The sequence below is a fragment of the Drosophila sulfurigaster genome, chromosome 2R (genome assembly GCF_023558435.1).
Source record: "Drosophila sulfurigaster albostrigata strain 15112-1811.04 chromosome 2R, ASM2355843v2, whole genome shotgun sequence".
In the NCBI taxonomy this organism is placed as follows: domain Eukaryota; kingdom Metazoa; phylum Arthropoda; class Insecta; order Diptera; family Drosophilidae; genus Drosophila; species Drosophila sulfurigaster.
In genome coordinates, this window is record NC_084882.1 from 1,979,131 (window position 1) to 2,005,897 (window position 26,767).

General features: G+C 40.2%; 1 protein-coding gene across 2 annotated transcripts in view; it reads right to left on the reverse strand.

The window, feature by feature from the left end:
- The window catches only part of LOC133836071 (myosin-VIIa), a 169,087-nt gene that overhangs the window by 76,701 nt on the left and 65,619 nt on the right, over positions 1-26,767 (reverse strand). For both annotated transcript variants that reach the window (XM_062266364.1, XM_062266362.1), the window contains 2 exons: positions 21,750-22,358; positions 4,383-4,606 (listed from right to left, as the gene is read on the reverse strand). In XM_062266364.1, the coding sequence (XP_062122348.1) occupies positions 4,383-4,606; positions 21,750-22,358 (833 nt within the window). The remainder of the gene's footprint in view (positions 1-4,382; positions 4,607-21,749; positions 22,359-26,767) is intronic.

A 26,767-nucleotide genomic window follows, 5' to 3' on the forward strand; every position in this document is an offset into this window, starting at 1 on the left:
AAACAGAAGCGCGAACGACAACTCGCATTCCGGTGGTATCATCCACACCTGTCGCCAAATCCAAACAGGCAAATCCACCCGGCGCTCTTCAGTAAATCTCGGCCGAACCCAACCGCCACCAATCGGAGCCCTTGGCCATACGGCACCCACATGGAGCGAATTCGGAAATGGGAAATTCAACTCGACGGTCAGGGTGATCCGTACGGGATCGCGGTCGACGCATTGCTGAGGAGCATGGTTTGGTGGATCGTGCCGCGCGTTGGTTTCGAGCCAGTGGGCTGAGTTCCTTGGTCGGAATTTCTCACGCAATTTCTCGCATTCTTCCTACCCACGCGGTACTTCGAAAAGGTTGGAAGATAGTATCGGTGACCGCAAACAGCGTGACAACACCATGGTGGCTACAACACGATGCAAGAGTTAGACCGAATTTATGACAACGCCTGCCCCGAATATCAGTACTACGCCCGTAGACACGAGGTCACAAGTCTCAACCAACTGATCCAGTTGGCCACAGTATTCGAGTATATCCAAGATCGGATCCAGCGACGAAGCTCACTTGCGACACGCCAATCCCAGACCCCGCCCACGTGGCACAACCCCTTTCGAGGACCTCCCGAGGACAGGCCCCTTCAGACATCTGCTCGTGTCACTTCCGCAGGTCAACCTTTGATGCCGGACGTAGCCAGGGTTTGCCGACGATGAGCGGAACCAGGACACCTACAGGCGCTATGCCAGAATCCGGCAGTGATATTTTTCTAGGACTGTGGCAAGCGCGACATACGGACGATACATTGCTGTCGGAACAATGTGGAAACGTCCATCGTCTTCCACCACGGCGGGAGGTGCCGAGGACGACAGCCACCACGACCCGCCAGTAACGACAACGATGTTTTTAACCGGTGGGAGGCCAGGATCCACATCGAAGGCATGTTCACCGAGGGAACTGTGGATACCTGTGCCACCACGAGTTTGATCAGTGAAGAAGTGGCCTCGCGACTTAGTACCCCCGAGAACACGTTGATCAAGGATTCGAGAATCCACCTCGCTGACGGCTCCGTTCGGAAGAACGCTTATAGCTCACGTCCGCCTGGAGAATCGAGAAGTTCGCATGCCATTCTTAGTCCTGCCACATATTCTCGAACCCGTGATCCTGAACCTAGATTTCCTCTGTTCCATGGAATCAACAATTAGCTGCGGTACGGCAAAGATTCGTTTGAATAATTTGCGAACATCGGTAAAAGCACCTTTGTGCCCTCGAGCCTCGCATGCTGAGCCTATCCTGGCAACAAAACCCCTTCCAGTTCCACGAAAGAGAACACGTGCCTGCGCAGAGGCGAATCCTATGCCTCCCCCGACTCCTAGACCTCGTCCACGCCATACAATACACACTCCTGTTGTCCCAATTCCGCTTCCGGCCACATTACCTAAAGTAACTCCTGCCGTCCCGGACACAAGGGGACCGAGCATTTAGGACACGACTCATCACCCGGACTGTCGACTTCAAACGTCCTCTCCAGTCGTCGAAATGAGATCGGACCTGGACCAGCAAGAACCTTCCTCATGGCCTACGGACATTGCGCCAATCCTGCAGGGATTTCAACGAGAGAAACTCCCCAAGTTCGACGGAATGACAAGGGTGTCTATTAATGACGAGTTATTCCGTTCGGGTTACATTTGGCCCCGGCAGTGTACGCTAGACGCCGTGATCGGTCTTGATATGGAACCCTTCGCATTCGCGTATTTGGACCACATTGTAGGGGTAGAAAACTAATTAAAAGAATACACTGATCATCTCAGACAAGTGTTCAAAAGACTCCGTCGGGCGAACCTACGTATTAACTACGAGAAGTGCGCGTTCTTCCAGCGAAAAATCAACTATCTAGGAAACGTGATCAGCGAGGAAAGAATTCACACAGATTCTGGCGAAGTGGCAGCTGTCCGCGAGTTAACTCCCCCGGCCAACTTGAAAGAACTAGGTCAAAGCATTGGTATGGCTTAATGGTACAGGATATTTGTCCCAAACTTCGCTACAGTGCTGCAACCCATGTCCCAACTCCTCAAAAAGGGGCGAAAGGCGACATGGGGTGAAGAACAACAGGTTGCGTTCGATAAATTGAACCCTCCTGACTCCGTGCAACCTTGTCCCGACTTTCACGCTCAATTCGTTCTAGAAACTGACACCAGAAACGTAGGAATCGGAGCAGTCCTGACCCAGGAACTCGAAGTCCAAGAGCGGGTAATATCCTACGTTAGTCGACGGCTTAATAAAGAGAGAAGAACTACTCCGCTACAGAAAAAGAATGTCTCGCCTTAATCTGGTCCACAAGGAAACTCCGTTGCTACTTAGAGGGCTACCGATTCGACGTCGTAACCGACCACTTGGCTCTCAAGTGGTTAAATTCGCTTGAGTTGCCACTTGGACGGGCACTGGAGTTGCAACGATACCAGCACGACGTGCGATATCGAGCCGTGAAGGAGTACGTAGTCGCCGACGCCCTTTCCCGATAATCCTTTACCAGGCTGGCCATGTTAAAGGAGGAGGCCCAACCTTGTTCTTGGTTATCGCGGCGCATGCAACAGGTGAGTGAGGAACCACAATGCTATCCGGACTACGTAATCAGCGCGTTCCTAAATACCGCTGGAGTGGACCTGCAACACACTGCCCCGTATTCCCCGCATGAGAATCCAACGGAACGAGCAAGCAAACGGTTAAGACGGCGCTCCCGCAACTAATTGACGGACAGCAGAACCATTGGGACGAGTTCCTTCCAGAGATCACCTTAGCCGTAAATTCCAGCGTCTCTGAGTCCACGGGCTATAGTCCAGCTTACCTAGTACAGGGTAGGGAGCCCCGACTTCCCGGAGGACTATACGACGAGGTGACACCAGAGGCCACCGGCAAAATAGAAGACCCCTGCAATAAGGCGAAGAGACTGCAGGAAATATTTGCGATCGTGCGAGGAAACCTGGACCAGGCGAGCCACAACCAGAGTAGAAACTACAACCTATGCCGGAGACAATGGCAATAGTGGGAAGGTGCTTTTGCGGCAACACCACTTCTCCAATGCTGCTGACGGGTTCGCAGCAAAGCTAGCCCCAAAATTGGACGGTCCATATGTGGTCAAGAAGTTCATCGCAGCAAACATCGTCCGCCTGCAGCACACAACGACCGACCAAAGAGTGGCTAACATCGAAGACCTCCGAGAGTTCCAGGAGCAGAGGACCGAAGTCTATGAAAGCGACACGTTGAGAGACGTGGGGTATATGCGTAAACCGCACCGCCGATGGATGTCGAACCCTATCAACCCCTTCCCACTGAAGACAGCGACACCGACGAGCCTTTTTTCGTACACCAAGTATGTGTTTCATAATTGTAGTCAAGGCCAAAGGATCAAGAAAATGGACATATTTTTTTGAAGCGAGGGTCCAGCAAAGTTGATGCAGCTAATAAACACGACCGTTCTACAGATCCAAATCTCCGATTGAACTGTCCCAAAATACCCGACTTAAGCTGGTTAAGCATTATACAATTTTATTAAACCTTTAATTTTGCGAGTAAAATTGTATTTTATAGTATAATCGATTAATAATTCAATTAATCGAAACTTATTTTCCGATACAATTAAATCGATAATTGAAACAAATTAATCGATTAATATGAACCATATGTTTAATCGTGCCATCACTAATGGCGAAGGTTCTAAATTGCGCAATAGTTCTCAAACAGTGGCATTAGGTCGATCTCCAATTTATCCTTGGGATTTGATCTATCCTCAAAATACTTCTCTGCCAGTACCTGGTACATTGTCCCCAATTGACCGAAGGACCCTCATATTTTCAATGACATTTGGTCACGTCTAGTATATAGCCGGTATGGCTGACATACATTATAAAGAGTAAAATATGCATTAAAGCAGATAATTTTAAGGATATATATTAATTTGTTCATATTAAAGATCCACGATTGAAAATTACCATTTGGTCTAAAATTACAGAAACCTTACACGAATTATTCATAATTTGTTTCTACAATTATATGAATATGATGATTTGATTTTAAGATGGCTGCCAAATTTACTCAAAGTGCAAGATATTCGCGAACGATTTATTTATAAGAAAAAATGTTAAAACAATTCGACAGAAGTTAAATGAACTAATTTTGTGTGTACTGTTAGAAAAGTAAACTAAAGTAATTTAATATTACAGCAAATTATTTATGTAAAAATTGTTAAAACAGTTTGATAGAAGTTAAATAATAAACTAATTTTGTGTGTACTGATAAAAAAGACAGATTGTCAGCCCGTCGTCATGTTTTTTCAAGACATTTTTTTCTGTATTTAACATTCTGTGATGATAAATATATTTTTGAGTTTGCTATTTACCTGAATAATAGTTTGCTGGGTTGAAAGGCGACAATTATAAGACACATCAAGAGCCATAACCGATCTGCCCATTCTGCAGTAGGATTTTTTGTCATTTGCCTTATACACTGAACAAAAATTTCATCTCGAAGTTCCTCTCGTTCAATACCCAAACCTATAATATATTGAATACTATGAAGTTCACGTTCCGCATTTTGGTCTCCTCGCATATATTTGCACAGTTCCTAAAATAACAAAAATAAAACAATTTTGTTGAAAGGTGAACACTTATTTAAGTTTAATGTGGTAAATGAATATTTAAGCTTTGTTCAGTCCAAAGCTTCAGTTAATCGCCAACAAAGTGGATTTCTCAATCTAAATGTAAAACTATATACATATAATAATAAGATAATGTTTCTGTCGTTACTATAAATTTGGGACAAAGGTAAATATATGTGTATAAGGCAGAAAAAAAACATCTCCGACCTATAAATGCATATAGTACATCGTTTTTCTGAAATTAAATTTCTAGCATCTGAAAATGCTCTTTAAGATGCCGATCTGCTTGCAGGAATACAAAAAATTATGCAGCTAGTTTTATTTAGTAAAGGGAAAATTTTTATACCCGCTACCCATAGGGTAGAAGGGTATTATAACTTTGTGCCGACAGGAAATGTATGTAACAAGTAGAAGGAGGCATCTCCGACCCTATAAAGTATATATATTCTTGATAAGCGTCAACAGCCGAGACGATCTAGCCATGTCCGTCTGTGTGTCTGTCCGTCCGTCCGTATGAACACCTAGATCTCAGTGACTATAAGAGATAGAGCTTTCGACAGCATTTGTTAGGTTTGCACGCAGATCAAGTTTGTTTCAAATTTTTGCCACGCCCACTTCCGCCCCCGCAAACCAAAAAAAATTGAGTAACAAGCGTAATTTTAAAGCTAGAGTTGCGAATTTTGGTATATATAATAATTACTATAGTAGTTATGATTCCCGAAAATTTGGTTGCGATCAGATAAAAATTGTGGAAGTTATTAAAGAAATACTTTTGTATGGGCAAAAACGCCTACTTACTAGGGGTCTGAGTTGCTTTGGCCGTCAATCTAGCACATTGTGCTGTCTATGGTATATTTTGAATGGTGTAATATATCGATATACCAAACATACCATTTGGTATATTCTTAGTATTTTTAGTATATTTGCAGTATATTCGGTATATTTTGAGAACAATGCCGCAAAATATATTGCTTTTAATCAAATTGGGTAGCGGGTATCTCACAGTCGAGTACACTCGACTGTAGCTTTCTTACTTGTTTGTTTATGTGTCACCATTCAAGGCAATTAAAATCATTTGCTGCTCTACTGCTTCTACTCTGCAAGCCATGAACGACGAGAATGCCAAAATTTCATTACGCTTTGGTTTAAATTTCACTCATTTCGCATGTTGAAACCGTTTTGGCACGCCGAATTGCTACTCAGGCTTTTTGTACTTAAATAACCGAAAATGTTGAGTGCATTCGTGCAGACCTCTAATATACAAATATATTTTATTCTAAGATTTCTTAAGAACTTAACGACATATGTATTTGTAATATCTTTGTTACATGTTACATGCAAGCGAATAACAACTTCAAGTAAAAATATTTATAACCCAGCTCACTAAATCAGACTTACAGAGGAGCTCCAGTTTTCACATTTTTTGTTTTCAAAACGAAAAATGATTCACAAGATTCTTTCGATTTGCAAAACGAGCAAGTTTGTCTTGCCGAAATGAAAAGTAAATGCCTTTTTCTACATTAAATCGGATCTTATTTGCAAAAGGAAAAAAAAATAGTTGACTCATTGCATTATTGTCTTTCTCTTAAGACAGCCAGAAGATCAATTAAGCGTGCTATTATTTTTAAAACAACTAATTTCTGACCCACTTCAAATTAAGAGGTGATCGACCGATAAGTCCGTCGTCATGAGTTATCGACTTAGCCTGCATACTTTTAGTGGAATTGAAAAGCAAAGTACAAATTCTTGAATAAAGTACAAATAATTGCATAAAAAAATTTGTTTAAAACCGGAATGAAATCGGTTAAAAAGATGGCTCCCCCTTTTTTGTGAGAAATAACTGATTGCCGGTCCACTGTTTTTTTTTTTTAATGTAAGTTTCAAAAATTTATTTGCGAAAAAGAGTAAAAAGGCGAAAGCATAAATCATCTATGCAAGATGAAATCATCGTTATATATAGAACTCACTATCCACGAAGGAAATTCGGCATTTTTTCGCGTTGTCGGCGCTGACGAAACTCATTGTTGCTGATCGTATCAGTCAATTTGCGGCAAGAGTCAACAATCCCTCTGTCGACAGTCAGTTTCTTTTCACATGCTAAGTCCGACGGGACCAGGTGCGTGCCGAAGAGATGGCGACAGAAGAGCTCCCTACAATCCAGGCCAAGTACGACTACTGCTACGTTGTCTATGAACAGTGTGTAGCTCAGTTGAGTGAGCAAATAGCAAATGCATTCCAGGCCGTGCAAGGTTCGGCTATCTGAGAGCTGCAGAGTACCATTCAAGGGTGTCTGACAGCCTTAGAGCACTCGAAGATCAACATCGAGAATAGGGATTGTATCCTGGTCTTCTTGAGTTCTTCGACGCTTCCCAAATTGACCCTTTCTCTTTGGGAAAAATCCATTCAAAAGACCGACATTCCAACGTTGTTTGACATGAACGCTTTCCTTCGGTATCGCACCCTAGAGGCGAAGCACGAACGCTCAGATAGTTTCAAGAGACCCACGCAAGAAGGTCTCTAGGCAGGTCAACTCATTTAAGATTAGGGTGACCACGAAGACCCAGTCCTGCAAGTTGTATTCCCGGGAGAATTATCCGATTCGTTTGTACCCTCGTTTTCTTCTAACGAGTCAACCCGACGCCCACAGTCAACAATCATACAGTCCACTCTTTCCCAGTCAGCTAATATGTAGTCGTTCCTGGCAGTTAAGACACAAGGTGCTGAGTTCAGCTGTTATACACACCTGCCGCCGTGATGGCTTCCCCAGTTAGCAGGAAGTCTGACCTCTTGCTCTGTCGCACAAACAGTCCTCGACAACCTGCCAAGTATTTATTTCTGTTTTTCGACTCGACGATCCATCGAGCGAACCCCTACGATTGGTGTTGGAATGGGACCTCTAAACCGGCTCCGGGCAGTACTTATTATAAGTACAATCCCAACTGCTTAGCTTTTCAGCACTCAGGGGGGCACTTGTCGCAGCGGAGGACAGTGCAGGCATTGTGACGAGGATCACCACACGATGCTGCACATGTGGGAGCCGCGTGTGGGAAGCGTGCCAACCCAGAGGCCGACGCGACCAACCGGCACCCTTTCGAGGAGCACAACTCCCCACTTCCTGTGTCAACGATCCCGTGGCCGGCACCCGTCAGACTGTTGTCCGACGCACCAGGCACGTGCCTAGCCCTGCCAACGCGCTTACGGCACTCCTCTAGTGCAAAAGGAGTGAGCATACTTCTCACTGCGGCGGTCTGGCTGGACACGGGGAAGACGGCACTCGAAACGTGAGTGCTTTTGGATCCGTGTTGTTCCCATTTTTTTCAGCAACTTCGTGTTGGTTGACAAGGACGGGTTCCGCTCGGCGGTCTTGGGGGGCTGCCGTATATCTGGAAATAGTCTTGCCTGGTATCCTCCTGAGTCAAGACGGACTTTTAATGGTTTTAACAAACACGGCTCTCAGTTAGTTATTGTCTTCAGAAAACTGAATAAATACGCTATTCAGGACAGATTTATGTGGACGACCACTAAACCACATTTACAAGAAATCATTGAAATCCTATCTAAAACAAACATCTAAGAAATCTAAGTTTTTTTCATAAAGAATCCGAAGTTTTCGAATACATAGAGTCCTATATAATGATAAAAACAAACCACCCAGAAGGTTAAAACAATTGTAGAATACTCTCCGTACAATAATCTAAGAGAACTCCGTTGTTTTTAGGGATTAAATAATTATGCGGCAATAACTTAACTACTTACATTAATTAACACAACCTTATTGTATATTACCACAAACGCATTCGATATTGCTAAGAAATTACATAGTTTTGAAAAATATTAGAAATTACTTATACGGGGTAACCAATAAGAAATCCATAAAGATTTTTAACCGTTGTCATCTAATTAAAAAATGAAAAGTTGACATGCTTTTATTGACGAATTTTCTCTTCAAATATTATATGTATAAATCAGGATCAACTAGCATCGTTGCAGACGCGTTATCAAAAGTAATAATAAGTAACATATCTTATGAAAATAATAAGAAGTCATTCAATACTGAAACAATGCATTCTGTCAGTAGTTATTAAAAAAAATATATTCACAATTCACGAGAAATACGAAGTGTTTAATAATAAGTCGAAAATAATATTAAAGTTGACGATTTGATAGCTATTCTTAACTTTTTTCATATGTATTCATTGTTCTGAAAATTTAATTTAAATTTTCTTTATACCAGAAAGTTCCTTCGAGATACCACGAGCAAAGACGACCACAAAAGGCATTATCAAAGAATAGACAAATGCCCGTGCGCATGAAAATCTCAAACAAATTCTAATATATTACTACTCGACAACATTTTATAAAACCTAAGCAATAATTAACCAAATAAAATAAATTCCGGAATTTTTAGATAAATAGCCAAAGTATCGAATTTAAAAAAAATATTTAACTCAACGATAAAATTGTTATAAAAAAAATCGACCTAAATTGGTATTAATTGACCTACAAGATTTGCAGAATACTATAACATTTTCAATAGTCAAAATATTGAATCCAAAAAATGAAACCATACTATAATATACTTTGTAGATATTTCATCTTTTTCGATCATATACATCTTTTAATAATAATTGTAAGTTGTACTATGTAAAAGAAATAGCACAAAAGGACGGAAAACTATTTTTAAAAAACAAAGTTGCTAAACAACAACAATCTTTAGGTATTTGAAATTTATAAAAATAAATATTTAATAGCTTCGCCGAAGTAAATTCTGAATTAAATTGTTATGTAAACCCCTATTATAAAAAGTTTGTAGGTTGCACAAAGCTAACTGAACAGAATATACCAATATACATTATAACAGCTGGTGCTCTTCTAATATCAGGAGCAAATTATATTAGCGGAACATTGTTTACTGACATCTATTTTTAATGACATGATTATAATAATTAACATAATACAACGTATTTTAATTATTAATAATTAAATACCAAACTACCAATATCACGGCATTACAAATATAAATCTTTAATGATTTGTCTAAATTATCACTTTAGAAAATAATCATTCTAAAATGAAAATTGTATTATTTATAATATTGACCCAAGTATTTCAATTCCTTTATCTTCTTAAAATCAAAAAATCAGAAAACCAAAATTACAATTTACAAAATTAAGAAAATTAGCTTGTTACTTTAAGAAAATTATATAAGTTCAAGCTCTATTGAAAAACAACTAAGAAAGCTACAGTCGGGTATGCTCGACTGTGACATACCCGCTATCCATTTTGAATAAAACCAAAATATTGCGATAATATTCACAATATACACCAAAATAATATACCGCAAAAATACTAACAAAATATTTCAAATTGTTTACCTACCGACCCTAGTACAGTACATATAATAATTACTATAGTAATTGTGATTCGTTGCGATCAGATAAAAATTGCCGTAGTTATTAAAAAAATACTTTTGTATGGGCAAAAACGCCTACTTACTAGGGGTCTTAGTTGCTTTGGATGAGAGTCTGGTATATTGTGCAGTCTATAGTGTATTTTGAATGTGGTACTATATCGATATACCAAATATACCGTTTGGTATATTTTTAGTATTTTTGTAGCATTTTCGGTATATTTTGAAAATAATACCGCAATATTTTGCTTTCATTCAAAATGGGTAGCGGGTATCTTCTCACAGTCGAGCACACTCGACTGTAGCTTTCTAACTTGTTTTTAAATCACTATGACCGATTTATCATATCTGGTCAAATTGCTTAAGCAACAACATATTCTAAGGGGTGTGTGTTGTTTTGATTTGCGGGGGCGGAAGTGAGCAAAGATTTGAAATAAACTTGATCTGCGTGCAGACAAACATTCGAACAGACGGACATGGCTAGATCGTCTCAACTGTTGACGCTGATCAATAATACATATACTTTATAGGGTCGGGGATGCCTTCTTCTGCCTGTTACATAGTTTCCTGCCGGCACAAAGTTATAATACCCTTCTACCCTATGGGTAGCAGGTATAAACATACTAAAATATACCGAAGGCTATATTTACTATATCGATATACTATTGCATTTAAAATATATCAAAGACTGCAAAATACACCAGATTGTGAACCAAGGCCGCTAAGGCCCAACTGCAGCATGTGAGGGTGCAATTTAAATTTTAAATTTGCATTTGCAAATTCTGGCCATTTCACTATATGTAAACATATCCAGCTGACTAATATCGATTAATCGCATATTACATATCACTTAGTCGAGTTAGCAGCCCTTGACAGTAATTTTCCATTCACACAAATAAATTACAGAGATTGATCGAATAGTTGAGATCAACTCTGTGTAAGCTCAATATTCGAATATCGAAGACACATTAGAAGAAGAAGAAATTTTCATTTTTCGTTTCCCATACCAAGGCGCGTGGAAAATTTTTGCAAATTTATGTATGTATAAAATTCAGCAAATCCAGCGCTGAATTTTATCGAAGGAAAGTTTTCTCCATCTGCGTGGACATAGCCACCAGAGTATTGTTTGGATAATTATAAGGTACGTAGGTTACATAGGCACATACATATTTCTAATAAGAAATATTTTTAGGCATTTGCAAGTTAGCGCGGTGTGGGTCTATAAACGTTTAGAAAGCGTTTAAACAGTTTGGCCACCGCCATATAGTATTTTCACCTGCGCATTATCGGCGCGCAGCACCGGCTAACTTGGATTAATTCGAAAAGGCAAAAACAGTCGAGCAGAGGATCGACACGTCTCCTACCGGTGCTGCCCCATAGGGCCGCGCCAAAATTGTTAGCATCGGCTAACAGAGACCCATGAGCCGTTCAGAGGAGGCATAGAGCATAGTTGGTGCTTCTATGTTCTGAACAGTGATGCTCCCATAGGAGCATCCCAAGTATTGTCGCCGTCCATGATGACCTTCCGCGGCTAATAGCCAATTTGCCGCTAATTAATTTGTATAATTTAAAAGTATTGATATTTGCATTAATGTTAAATTCAATTGAATGAATTAACGTAGCTTTCTTATTCTTGTAATATACATAGTTTTATAAGCACATGGTATGGTATGTAGTCGTTATTCAATACTGTTAACATTATTCTAATTCTCTTTTTGGAAGTTCACACAGCAAACAAACATCATCTCCACAACAAAATAAAACACCCTACACACATCATTCATCATCAGGCCTGATCATCAGTGAGTTGTGTACATCTATATAAAACTAAAAGTATGTAAGTACGGCTTGGCCGATAATTGAAATATAATAATGTCAACAGTATAGGGTTTAACACATGCCATATTTACCATCGTAGTATTGTATATATAGTTGTTTAGTACCATAAATATTAAGAAGAGTTACAGGGTATTGACCGCCCGTGAAAATGAGTCCAATTATAAAATCTTAACGTAATGATATTATTGAAAATGAATTAAATTAAGCCTTTCGGGCAACTGAGTATAGTTGTGTGTGTCATAAATTAAACAATGAAAAGGGTAAAGACCATAATGGGCTTTACAGGACGGGAGGGTATAGAAGGTGATCCATGACATCTAGGATCTTCGACTTTTAGGCTTGTTCGTATGCCAATTCAGATTTTTGAGGTTTAAGATATCGATAAACTCTGCTTACCTCTTTTAATAATGTAACCTCAGCTCCTATAGATAACACAAACCCACCCCATTTGCCCTGAGCAACAGTCGGTCCCCGGAAGCAGAGTACGTTATCATAGGCTGTGTATAATCGGTTTGTTATATAATTAAATGGCGCCCGAACGTGAGGCCAAGCAAGCTCGACATGCTAGATATGAAAATAAAATAAAGTACAAGGATTTCCATCCGAGGCGTGTTAGCGGGTTGACCTGCAATAGTACCCCTAAAACTTTAACGTTCAATTGTTTGATTGCCTGGAATATGCAGGAATTCTGAATATTTGGATCCTGATCACAATCAAACATGCGAATTAGACCCCAGAAGTAATTAAGATTTAAGTTCACCTCGGATTGATAGTCTGACTAATTAGCGGAACTATACCAGGGAACTATTATCTGATTACAACAGTGTTGTTTCACTTAAGATCGAGATTGTTCTGAATGGAGTGTTTCGTCAGTTCCTCTCTTAAGAAAACATCGAATCCTGGCAGTTTTCCACAAAATGGAAAAACAAAATTGATATCTTTTATTGGCAGAATACGACATCCTATTTATAATTTGACACACCAATTGTACAAAGGATAAGACCCAAAATTTTATGATTTATATTGATTACCGAGTTTGTCGTATTGAGTATCGTATCTTATTATCTTTCTTTTGGTTTATTTTTCCCGAAATTACCGGTTGGTAATAATTATTTTTGTATTCCGCGAATCTGCGTTTGCATTGGTTCGATTTTTATACCCGCTACCCATAGGGTAGAAGGGTATTATAACTTTGTGCCGGCAGGAAATGTATGTAACAGGTAGAAGGAGGCATCTCCGACCCTATAAAGTATATATATTCTTGATCAGCATCAACAGCCGAGACGATATAGCCATGTCCGTCTGTCCGTCTGTGTGTCTGTCCATCTGTCCGACTGTCCGTATGAACACCTAGATCTCAGAGACTATAAGAGATAGAGCTATAATTTTTTTTCGACAGCATTTGTTATGTTTGCACGCAGATCAAGTTTGTTTCAAATTTTTGCCACGCCCACTTCCGCCCCCGCAAATCAAAAAAATCGAATAACAAGTGTAATTTTAAAGCTAGAGTTGCGGATTTTGGTATATAGTATAATTACTACAGTATTTATGATTCCTGAAAATTTGGTTCAGATAAAAATTGTGGAAGTTATTAAAGAAATACTTTTGTATGGGCAAAAATGCCTACTTACTAGGGCTCTTAGTTGCTTTGGCCGACAATCTGGTACATTGTGCCGTCTATGGTATATTTTGAATGGTGTGCTGTATCGATATACCAAACATACCATTTGGAACATTTTTAGTATTTTTTTAGTATTTTCCGTATATTTTGAAAATAATACCGCAATATTTTGCCCTTATTAAAAATGGGTAGCGGGTATCTCACAGTCGAGCACACTGGACTGTAACTTTCTTACTTGTTCTTTTTCTTCTTAATTTTTTTTGAGGTTATTTTAGCTATTGAGTAGCTTGAACATTTTGCAGACTCAACTCTGTTGTTTAGTTAAGTTAATTTCTTTTGGAGTGAAGTTTTGTTGCGTCAAATATGGCAGTTCGACGTAGTCTCGATAACTTGATGGGAAATCCACCACGCGATCCGCAGTCGAGCTGTAGTATTTGTAATGACACTAGTAGTCTAACTGAATTTGCTGAAACCTTATGTAAGCACAAATTTCATCGACAATGTTTGACAACATGGCTGAGTGAAAATGAAACATGTCCAGTCTGTCGACGTGCATGCTCGCGCAGTCAGTTAGATGATATAGCAAGTGTTCCAATAGAACCCAATGAGCCATCCTCCAGAAATGCTAGAACTAACAATCCAAGTATCAACACGGATGCAGTGCCCAGAAATCGGCCAAATACAAGGTCAAACCCAAGAATAAATACTGGAGTGAATCAAAGAGCGAACACATCAGCAGCGGTTCGAGTAGATCCAGCTATACCAGTTCCGGCTGAATCAAACGGCATATCGGAAGAACGTGTTCAACAATTAATATCTAGTTCATTAGAGACATATCGAGTTAACATGGCAACAGTTTTAACGGACGAGATCCGTGCAGTCATACGAAAGTTAACCATTTCCGGAGTTCAACAAGAACGTCCGGAAGAACCTCAGCTAGAGTGGGACGTACCAATGCCTCCCATATTCTCTGGCAACAATAGAAGAAATCGACAATTTACAATCCGAAATGATAACTCACCAATTCGTCGTAATTCTACTGACGAACGCTCAGATATCTTCGAATGAGATATCCAACTGGCATATCAAGTTCAGTGGCTCTGGCACAGACATTTCTATTGAAGATTTCATTTATAGAGTAAGTTGCTTAACCGAGCAGTGCTTGAATGGTGATTTTGATCTTCTCTATAAATACGGTCATGTTTTGTTCACGGGGACAGCCTTAAACTTCTTTTGGCGTTGTCACCGAATGGAACACGAGATGAACTGGTTCATTTTGTGTACTCGTCTACGAGAGAGATATCGCGATCAACGCACCGATCGAGATATCAAAGATGCGATGCGTAGGCGTAAACAAGGCCGTAATGAATGCTTTGATGATTTCTTCGATGCGATGGTATCCATCGCAGATGGTTTACGTAATCCTTTATCGGATGAGGAAATAGTGGCACAATTGCGAAACAATTTAAAGCCTGAGCTGTATCACGAGCTGTTGCACGTTGACACAGTTACATTGGCAAGTTTGCGTCGAGAATGACATAAGCATGAAAACTTTTTTTACTAGTAACAGGCTTGATAATATTATTAAATTGGCTAATTGGAAATTGTGATCAGTTGAAGATTAAATGGACCTTGAGAACGCAATTTTTTTTTTTTTTTTGAGGACTTTGCTTTTATTTATTGAATCTTCTCCTAAATTTTGAGACTAACAATAAGTTTACGAATCTTAACATTAAAATTTAGCTAACAGTGTGTTAAAACTGCATTCTGGTTGCGCGTCCCTCAAGTCGGTCGCTGGGTAGGTAAGTCATTACGACGAAGACGTGATTGGTTGCTCAACCTTGTTAGACCTCTCGCCAGGTGGTTAGGGTGCAACAGTAGCTTGGTAAAGTACTTTTCTTTCTGTTCTGCGATCACTTCTTTGACTGGTAGGATGTTTAAGTCGCGTTGTATGTTTTCGTTGTGAACGTACCACGGTGCCCCGGTGATGGTTCTCAAGATCTTTGACTGAGCTCGCTGGACTATGTCAATATTACTATTGCTGGCATTCCCCCATAACTGGGAGCCGTACATCCATATAGGTTTTAGTACCGAGTTATACAGCAGGACTTTATATTCAAGGCTAAGGGGAGACCGAGCGTTGATAAGCCAATGAAGGTTGCTGGCTTTTAGCTTTAGATGTGTTCTTTTAGCTTCAATGTGCCGGCGCCATGTGAGTCTTATGTCGAGGTGTACTCCTAGATATGTCACTTCGTCTGCTTGCGGGAGTAGAGTGTTGTTTAACGTTAGCGGCGGACAGTTTTGCCTGTTCAGGGTGAATGTAACGTGCTTGCATTTTTGTTCTTTCACTCTAATTCGCCAATCTGATAGCCATTTTACGACATCGATTATATGAAGAGCTAGCTGCGCAGTTGCTTGCCTCGGGCATTTTGAGCGGCTAAGAATAGCTGTATCATCAGCAAACGTAGATGTTGTTATTCGTGTGCTTGTCGGGATGTCTGCTGTGTAGAGGACGTATAGTGTTGGCCCTATCACACTACCTTGGGGAACTCCAGCTCCAACAGTGAAGTCATCAGATATAGCAGTGTTGCATCTCACAACAAATTTTCTGTCGTAAAGGTAAGACTCTAAAAGCTTATGTGTGTTGCTGGGGAGCATTGTATTGATCTTGTACATTAGACCTTCTAGCCAGACTCTATCAAATGCTTGAGATACATCTAAATATATGGCAGTACAGTACTCTCGTTTTTCGAACGCGTTCCGAATTTCTGATGTTATCCGGTTGACCTGCTCAATTGTTCCGTGCTTTTCACGAAACCCGAATTGATGTGACGGGATTCCTTCCTGGAGTCTTAGGTATGTGTTTATCCGTATCAAAACGCATTTTTCAAAGAATTTAGATAAGAATGAAAGTAGGCTTATAGGTCTATACGACGTGGGGATTGTGTGGTCTTTTCCCGGCTTTGCTATCATTATTATAATTGACTTTTTCCATCTCACTGGATAGTAGCCAAGTTTTGCGATGGCATTGAAAAGCTGGGTGATAGTGCAAACGGCGCAATATGGGAGCTCGATGATCATTTTGGGAGTTATGAGGTCGCATCCCGGATATTTTTTCGGATTCAGTTGATTTTTGATGATGCTAACGATTTCATTTGGGCGAAATTCAATTGGCTTACGTTGAAGCTGAGGATCGTTTGGTAAAGTCGCAGAGTAAACGCACTCGTGGCAGGATTTGGTTGAAATACATTTTTAAGATGGTTGGCAAACGTGACAAGTACAGACTCCAGTGAATTAACAAAGCTGTCTACGTCGGCTTCATTATTGAGATGGGGACTTAGCTCAATGTGTGAGCTTATATACTTTCTGTACTTAATCCAATTAGTTTTCTGTGAGGTCAATTTTAGTGATTGTTCCAATGTTCCTGGATGCCGGAGTAGAATAAACAGTATAGGCGAGTGGTCAGATGAAAGATCCGAAAGGCATTCGGCGCTTATCAGATTTTTTTGAATGTTTTTGGTAATCGCAAAGTCTATTAAATCGGGCAGTTTCTTTGGGTCTGCCGGCCAGTATGTTGGTGTGCCAGGAGAAACATAGTCGAGCTTGTTCTTGGCGTTGATAATGGCATTGTAGAGCTGCTTTCCTTTTGGAGTCACGAGATCCCCAGTGTGTGTGCTTGGCATTGTAGTCTCCTGCTGCTATGAAGTGGTTTCCTAGTGAGTTGAAAAACTGCATAAACTCATCTTCAGCTATAGTAAAGCGAGGGGGGCAGTATATGGCGGCTAGTGTAAGTTCGTTGCCGGTATTTAGTTTTATATTTATAGATGTGGCCTGTAGGTAGTTTTTAGCAAATTTGTTATGATAGTAGTGCTTAATACGGCTTCTGATTAGAATTCCAGTCCCACTATGTGCTTTACCGTCTGGATGATTTGTTCCGTAGAAAGTATATCCTCGTAGATGAAAATTGTATTTGTTTGTAAGGTGTGTTTCTGAAAGCAGCATTACGTCGATTTGATTGTCGAGTAGGAATTGAGCTAACTCAAGTTTATGCTGCGAAACGCCGTTAGCGTTCCACGTAGAGATCCGTAGGGGAGTCATTATTTGGATTGTTGTGTAACCAGCATTTGAATCAAAAGATTTTGGTTTCGCATTAAATCTTGCATAGTTGTGCGCATAAATGACATAAATTCTGTTAGGCTTTGTTGTAAGCTGCATATCATAGCTTCGAAGTTGCTATTTGACTGCTCCGGCGATTGATGCTGCTGAGCCATGTTCGGTTCTTGGTATGCTGATTGCAGAAATGAAATTTTTGGGGCAGGGGTAGCCGGTCCTGAGCGCTTGCGTATGTCACACTTTTTTCAGAGTTAATAGGTCCTAGTGAGGATCTGGCTGCAGTCGAGAAGAAGACTTCAGGATTTGATCTGGAGACTTGCAATGTTTTATTTTGGGTGCGGGCGGTAATTCCTTTCTGGTGGATGCGGCTTTTCAGATCCTTATAAACTGGGCAACCTCTATAGTTAGCAATGTGATTGCCACCGCAGTTGCCGCACTTTTTCGAGTTGCTGTCATCTTTGCTCGCTGGGCAGTGTGCGGAGTCATGAAGCTCTCCACAAACTACACACACCGGGCGCAGTTTACAGTATGACCTTGTATGACCATATTCTTGGCAGTTCGCACATTGTACCGGACAATTGCGTTTGTGCGGTTCCTCAACTGTAATTCGCCGGTGCAGCAGGAACTGAAGATTATATATTGGGTGCACTTCGTATTTCTTCAGGGGCTTATTTTCTGGCTCGAGCTCAACCTTAAAGAGTGGCTGCGACTTTCTATCCCTGTTAAGGATATTGAAGACTGTCTTTGCGCTAAATCCCTTCTTTTGTAGTGCCTTTGTTATCTCCGCAGGCGTTACTTCAGATTCTATACCCTTAAGTACGACTTGCAAGCCCTTGCTGCTTTTAAGCTGATACGTGTAAAAGTTCTTTTTATTATCGGTAAGATATTTCGATAATACTCTGTAATTGTCTTCAGACTTCATTTGAACTTTTGTTTCGTGAATGTTGCCCTTTACAAGGGGTATTATGTGGAAGTTATCCTTGCCTATAAGCTCAATAATTTTGTTGACGAGAACATTGGAACTTTTTTTCTCGTATATAAATAGGCGGAGGCTTTGGCTTCCTTTTCTCGACTTCAGTAGATTCGGCCGCCTCAACCTCATAGGCGTCTGCCAAGATTTTGAATCGGTTCGAGTTCATGTCCGTTTCTATTGCTGCATTGCCACGGGTTATTTTGCGTTGAGAATTTAGAGGGCTCATCTTCCTTTTAATTTGAATGTAGCGATCCATACCAGTCTGCACAGCCGGCTTAATATGTTCATTGTTTTTGTTTTGTTTTTCGTGCAGCGCAGCGACAGACGTAGTAATGTTTGCGCTGCTAGCTGATGATGTCGTTAAACGCGCTGTCGATACAGTTGCGGTTGTTGTTGTTGTTACGGTTGACGTTGTCAGCGAAATTGCGGTGCTGGCTACTGCGTTCTTAGGCTGCAGAGACATCGATGGAAGCGAGGGAGAGCATGAGCGCGCTCTATTGCTCTCAACGTTTAACAGGTCGGTCGAGTTGGGGGGGTAATTGACCGCACTTGATCAGAGCTTGCATTATTTTCGGTCGCTTTAAAAGAGAAGTACGCGTTGTTTCTTTGTTGTGAGAGCCGTCTCTCGTCTTGCTCACGGTGACGTTGTGCACGAATGTCGTTTTGACTCATTGTAATCGAGATTGATTAGTTAGAGTTTTAATTGTTATGATTTATATTAATTAATTAAGCAATCAATATAAACATTAGCGATATCATCGCAAAGAGCGTCTTTTCGCGTTATTGTAGATTTTTTTTAAACCAGTCACTGCACTTATGTGATTTTATTGAATATTTTTTTCCCGGAGCACAATAAATACACGTCTGCATGCGACGACGGTTCGAATTCTGTTGAATTAGATAATTTTGATGGGGGTCTATGTTAAAAATTATTAAGGATATAAGTAGTTAATTTTATTTGAACTGACAGAACATTCTCAAAAGCGAAAAAAAAACTTCAAGCTCAGTAAATTGGCCAATAATTTCAACGCCAAATTGGCGCCCGTAGGAGTAAAAGCCAGAATCAAAAGCAAGATCGGCAACTCGTTGTATCTTCTTGAAGATTTAGATGGGAAGGAGTTAGGCACTTTTCACGCAAAAGATATTTGGTAAACATCACCTTTTTTCAGCTTTAAGCGACAGTTTGCCACTGCCTTCAAACCTGTGGTGTGAGGGTGCAATTTAAATTTTAAATTTGCATTTGCAAATTCTGGCCATTTCACGATATGTAAACATATCCAGCTGACTAATATCGATTAATCGCATATTACATATCACTTAGTCGAGTTAGCAGCCCTTGACAGTAATTTTCCATTCACACAAATAAATTACAGAGATTGATCGAATAGTTGAGATCAACTCTGTGTAAGCTCAATATTCGAATATCGAAGACACATTAGAAGAAGAAGAAATTTTCATTTTCCGTTTCCCATACCAAGGCGCGTGGAAAATTTTTGCAAATTTATTTATGCAAATTTATGTATGTATAAAATTCAGCAAATCCAGCGCTGAATTTTATCGAAGGAAAGTTTTCTCCATCTGCGTGGACATAGCCACCAGAGTATTGTTTGGATAATTATAAGGTACGTAGGTTACATAGGCACATACATATTTCTAATAAGAAATATTTTTAGGCATTTGCAAGTTAGCGCGGCGTGGGTCTATAAACGTTTAGAAAGCGTTTAAACAGTTTGGCCACCGCCATATAGTATTTTCACCTGCGCATTATCGGCGCGCAGCACCGGCTAACTTGGATTAATTCGAAAAGGCAAAAGCAGTCGAGCAGAGGATCGACAGGTCTCCTACCGGTGCTGCCCCATAGGGCCGCGCCAAAATTGTTAGCATCGGCTAACAGAGACCCATGAGCCGTTCAGAGGAGGCATAGAGCATAGTTGGTGCTTCTATGTTCTGAACAGTGATGCTCCCATAGGAGCATCCCAAGTATTGTCGCCGTCCATGATGACCTTCCGCGGCTAATAGCCAATTTGCCGCTAATTAATTTGTATAATTTAAAAGTATTGATATTTGCATTAATGTTAAATTAAATTGAATGAATTAACGTAGCTTTCTTATTCTTGTAATATACATAGTTTTATAAGCACATGGTATGGTATGTAGTCGTTATTCAATACTGTTAACATTATTCTAATTCTCTTTTTGGAAGTTCACACAGCAAACAAACATCATCTCCACAAAAAAATAAAACACCCTACAAACATCATTCATCATCAGGCCTGATCATCAGTGAGTTGTGTACATCTATATAAAACTAAAAGTATGTAAGTACGGCTTGGCCGATAATTGAAATATAATAATGTCAACAGTATAGGGTTTAACACATGCCATATTTACCATCGTAGTATTGTATATATAGTTGTTTAGTACCATAAATATTAAGAAGAGTTACAGGGTATTGACCGCCCGTGAAAATGAGTCCAATTATAAAATCTTAACGTAATGATATTATTGAAAATGAATTAAATTAAGCCTTTCGGGCACCTGAGTATAGTTGTGCGTGTCATAAATTAAACAATGAAAAGGGAAAAGACCATAATGGGCTTTACAGGACGGGAGGGTATAGAAGATGATCCATGACATCTAGGATCTTCGACTTTTAGGCTTGTTCGTATGCCAATTCAGATTTTTGAGGTTTAAGATATCGATAAACTCTGCTTACCTCTTTTAATAATGTAACCTCAGCTTCTATAGATAACAAAAACCCACCCCATTTGCCCTGAGCAACAGTCGGCCCCCGTAAGCAGAGTACGTTATCATAGGCTGTGTATAATCGGTTTGTTACAAGCAACAGTTTTTTGCCATAAACAACTTATACAATATTTGGCCGATTGCAAGATAATTCTAAGGAATCATGAACACTCTTGTTACATCATTACTCTAGCTTAAAAATTACTTTTGTTATTCGATTCGATTCAATATATCTTATACTATAAATTTAGGTGCTCATACAGACATTCACACTTGGCTATATTATCTTGGCTGGTGACACTATGGGGTTTGGAGATGTCTCATTTTGCCTAGCCATGCAAAAGACGAACGATATGACACCCTTAAAGCCAATCTGGCTAACAATATAAGTACAATAATTTTACTCACTTTGAATATGTTACATGAAATCACTATATTTTCTGGATCGTACATATGAATATGAGAAGTTGGAATTTTTTCAGATCTAGTAAATATTATCATTTCATGTTTTGGTATTATATCCAAGGCTTTCTTGCCTTTTCGTGTCAGCGTGGAAATTAATGTGCCGTCAATCAATCGTTCGTGATCATTGAAAAAGTTTTCGGCAAACTCTAAAATGTTATAATTTGACTCAGTATTCAGTAAATCTTTTTTTGTATCCAGTTGATGCATCTCCAAGAGTTTTTTTTCAACTCTGAACTTTCGCCTTTGCTCTCGATCATTGTGTATGGATGACCCAGCTTGTCCAATAGCTTTCTTTTTTGCACCTAAACTATTTTTAATAGTGTTATTCGATTTTATAAAATCACTTATATTTTCTTGTATTGTCTGCAGATTTTCCGTATTTGACAACGCTTCGTAAATAGGCTCAGTATTTGTTTGCTTTTGAGGACTAATTATACATTTATCCACCGGTGGAATTGTTGATTCACAAGAAAGTTCTATTGTTTCATTAGAAACGCTGGTTTTCTGATAATTAACACTTGGAACCGAGTCCATTTGAAGGCAAACTTCAATCTGAAAAATATGAAAATAAAACTAAGATCAGAATCTATTTATGCAACCGTCTGAAGAGCAAACCACTAACAATTAAAAAAATATACGGGGATATAATACATATATATATATAATACTACTATACATACGGTATAGTAGTAAAAACATTATTCAGGTTTCAGAACAACACTCGTGATCGTGAGCTATTTCTGAAAACAAATTATTAGCATAAAAAATTAACGCATTTAAAAAAAAATTTTAGGAACAAATTTACGTCAAGAATATTATAAACCAATAAGAAAGCACCGACACGTAGAATATCTACGATACGCTTTCCAGGAACATATTTGGCACAATCCCAAATTCAGCCCGAAGTACCATACAATAAAAATTCGTAACTACTTATTCTATGAAACCAATCACATGAATGCGACAGCTCAAGGATACACAGAAATCCTAATAGGAAATCGCATCAAGCACTCCTTTTACAACGATTTTGGATCTGCATATCTTAAGGCTATAACCATAAATTTAGAAATAGGTAACCATTCTCTAGGCTGACAAAAATCCTCTACTGAAACTTCCCCGAGGGTGCTGGCTATTGCCAGTACATCCTAGGTTGCGCAGCGGGGCACGGTGGGCCTAAAGGAGAGGGCCAACGCATGGATGCGTGATCACCTTCTTAGCCCCCTCCCAAACGGCACGAAAGCGCAGTCCGGTTCCACCGATCTTGCCAACAAAAAGGTGAAGTTCACGGCAAGCAAGGCCCAACGGTCGGCTGGGAAGCTCTAGTAAGTAAGAGTCAAGCAAGCACATGGCTCCACCAACAACAACAAAATGGACTGTCCATGCAGCCAGCCCCACGAGTTTGCAACCCTCTAGTGAGTGTGCTGCATCTCAACCTCCATAAGTCGAAAATAGCTTCGGCGGAGCTCCTCCTCGCACTAAAGGAAGAGTCCGCCTACGTGGCTTTAGTCCAGAAACCGTGGATAGCGTCGGGCAACACGGACGCCGGGCTGAAGTCCCCTTACAACAATTTATACGTCTCAACGGTAAGTAGATCGAGATCTGCCCAAGTTTAGCACTAACTGTGGTGGTGCTGGAGAGCTGTGAAGGATGTATGCTGTTAGCATCCTGCTACATGTCCCATGACGGACCCGCTCCACCAGAAGAGCTGCGGAGATTGATGTATAAGGTCTACTCCTCCAACAACCAATTAACTATCCGTACGGACGCCAACGCCTACCATAGCGTTTGGGAAAGTCCTAAAAGAAAGACCTAACTATCGTTGACTGAACTCACCCATGTAGGCGAGTGGAGAATCCTGATCAGACCCACCTTCACTGATCGTAAATACATTCAGTTCAATATTCCACTTAACAGGACAGGATTAAAATCATTTGTAAATGTTCACTCTTGTGGATCCCAGATCTCTATGACTGGGACGAGTATGAGTTTCTTCTGAAGACAAAAGGTCCTCATGAAGAACCTTCTGCTCAGACCTCGACGACATTATAAACACCTCCAGACTGAGGAAACTGCTGTCCAAGCAGGCTTCTAGTCCCAGTCTGCTCAAGTCGCGCGACGGAGTGTGGACAGAGAGAAGTGCAGGGTGGGGCTCTCTCGCTTATCCTTTGGAAACTGGTTGTGAGTAGCCTGCTACAAAAATTTACTATACGGGCACCCAAGTTTATTGCCTATGCTGATGACATAAGTATTTTAATAAATTGGAAATGCCCAACCACCGAAATAGAACTTACTTTACGGGAAGTTAAGGCATGAGCCGAAGCAGCTGGGCTCAGCATTAATGCGGATAAAAGGGACCTCATCCTTATTATAGAAGAGCAGTAGAGTCGCTGAGCGCATCTGCCGTACGCATCTACTGGATCCCAAGCCAGCATAATGAGATCGCATATACTCTTGCCAAAGAGGTGGTAGTGCCGATGTCAGCAACATATGCAATGTGCCGATATCCCTGAAATCTCTAGGCAGAGAGCTCTAGGGTTCAGTGTGAGGTAAGCTGGTGCAATACCAACTAGTGCAAAATTGCAAGGCTGATGTGCGCTTTAATAAACACTAACTTAACCAAATACGGGAGCTTTCAAGAAAAGACTGCAGACCAATGTTCGGCATATTAACTGGTGACTGTTTGTCGGCTGCCCATGCTGTACGAACAGTGATCAGTGCAGTATCTAAGCTCCGCCCTTCATCTCCCTAAAAATTATCCATGTCGTTATCGCGATGAATAGTTGGCAGATAGGATGACCGCCTCAAGATATAGCATAAGTTTATCATTATGATTTTATAAATCAAACAATATTTTAGTATTTTTCTGGTAGCTTTTTCAATATAGAATTGATGGTTCCTAATTCTTTAATTGGGACTTTTGATAATTTGTTTGTGGCGCACTTTAGCTGGCACTTTGTAGATCTGTGGGTGATCTGTGCGTTTGCTATTCTCGCTGTAAACATCTTTTCTTTAGAAAGAACTGCTTGGCCTTTGGTTGCGAGTGTCAACACGCAATTGTTTCTGTTAAATCAAGCGCCTTGTGCGCCTTGTCCCACTGTAAGCCTGCTCAGCCTAACTGAGCAGTTACATTTTAGTCTCAATCTTGAGCTCTTCTTTTGCTACAGTTGTTACAGTTTAGTTATAAGCTTTCGCTCATCTTTGTTTTCCTTTAACTACTAGTGTCGGAATAACCGGCAAACAATAAATTGTCGCTCTCTCTTTTTGCAACTAGCAAACGAAACAGTCGTGTTTAATTTGCGCATCAGCAGCCTTCAAGGTGTCTTATCTTTTTTTGCTCCCAACAACAATAAATTATTTTTCGACTTTCGTAATTTTACATGGCGCCCGAGCAGGGACTACAAAAAAGACTTTGTTGATTTGTTAATTTTACACCTAGTTGGCAGCTGAGTGCGTATAATTACAAACACATTCGTTTGCGTTGTTTCGTTGCTGGCCTTTTGGATTTATGGATCAATTAGAAGTCAACAGCTCTTCTGATGAACAGGTAACAGTGTAAACAACTGGGAAACTTCGTTAATAGCTTTGGACCTAGTGACATTCATTGTGATTGTTCTCAGCTCACACTGTTATATCTTGTATTAAACAAGAATCCAGTTGCCTGACACTGATTATTCAATTTTTAGTGAATAATTGATGCAACACACATAAGTGAAATAAATCCAAGTGCCAAAACATTCAAATCCCCCTTGGAAACTTTATGATTATGCTTTCAGGTTCTTTACATTACATTGAGTAACAATAATAGCACCCGCGCATAATTTCGGTTATTTTCCGATCTCTTTATTTGGTAATCTTCGCTCTCGCTTGCTTAATAAGTTTCGCTCTCGCTTTGTTCGATCATCTTCGCTCTCGCTTGTTTAAATAAGTTCCGCTCTCGCTTTGTTCGATCATCTTCGCTCTCGCTATGTTCGATCGTTTTCGCTCTTGCTTTGCTTGTTCGGCACCGCTCAAACTAACATTGAAGCTACGCTCAGTGTTGAGTTTGACATTAGAAACATTCTCTTGAGTTCTTGCATTGGTGTTTCTCTTACTAGTAGAGTGTGTTTTCTCTTTGCTTAACTTGCATTACCCAGCAACATACACCAAGTCGCAATGTCGAAAGAAAAAGCAAAAACTGAATTAAATCAAACCGTGATTGAAAATTGCCATAATGCAAAATTAACTCTGTTATTTTCTAGATTATCAAAGCTAGAAGAAAGTATTGGGAGGCTTAGATTAACAGTGTTAAATGAAACATCAAGAAAATTTAGATCCAATGTCGTTTGGATATACTAAATAAATACATTGCAGATGCCATGGAGTTGCAATCTGAAATTTATTGCATTGACCCGGATAATTCTAGCCGTGCTTCCTTAGAAGAATTATGCATTAAGACAAGGTCGTTGTATATGATTAGTTTGAAGAAGCCCGATTCGGACCGAGTGGCTCAGCCAGCATCGTATAGGTCTCACTTGCCCAAAATGAACTTACCAAAGTTCAATGGTAAGCACTCAGAATACAAGCAGTTCATAAGCCTTGTAGATTCTGACCGGTCGCTATCAAACATTGAAAAGTTTAATCACTTGATCACATGTCTGCCTGATGAGGCATTAGGAACAATAAAGGCGTTCCAAACCTTCGGCATCTGGGTTAAGGACCATTATAGATACTGTTTCGGCAATTTTTGAAAATTTGTTGTCACTAGGAGATGAACGAGATATCACCAACGCGATTCTCATACACATTGTATTGTCAAAGGTTGACCATTGTCAAAGGTCGTATTCAGCGTCTAAGTCCAGCAACCCTAGTTGTCAGTTCTGTAACGCGAATCATTTTATAAGCATTTGCCAAGGCTTTAGTGCACTGCCGGTTACAGAACGATTCAGTTTCGCCAAGACCGAGAACCTTTGTAGAAACTGCTT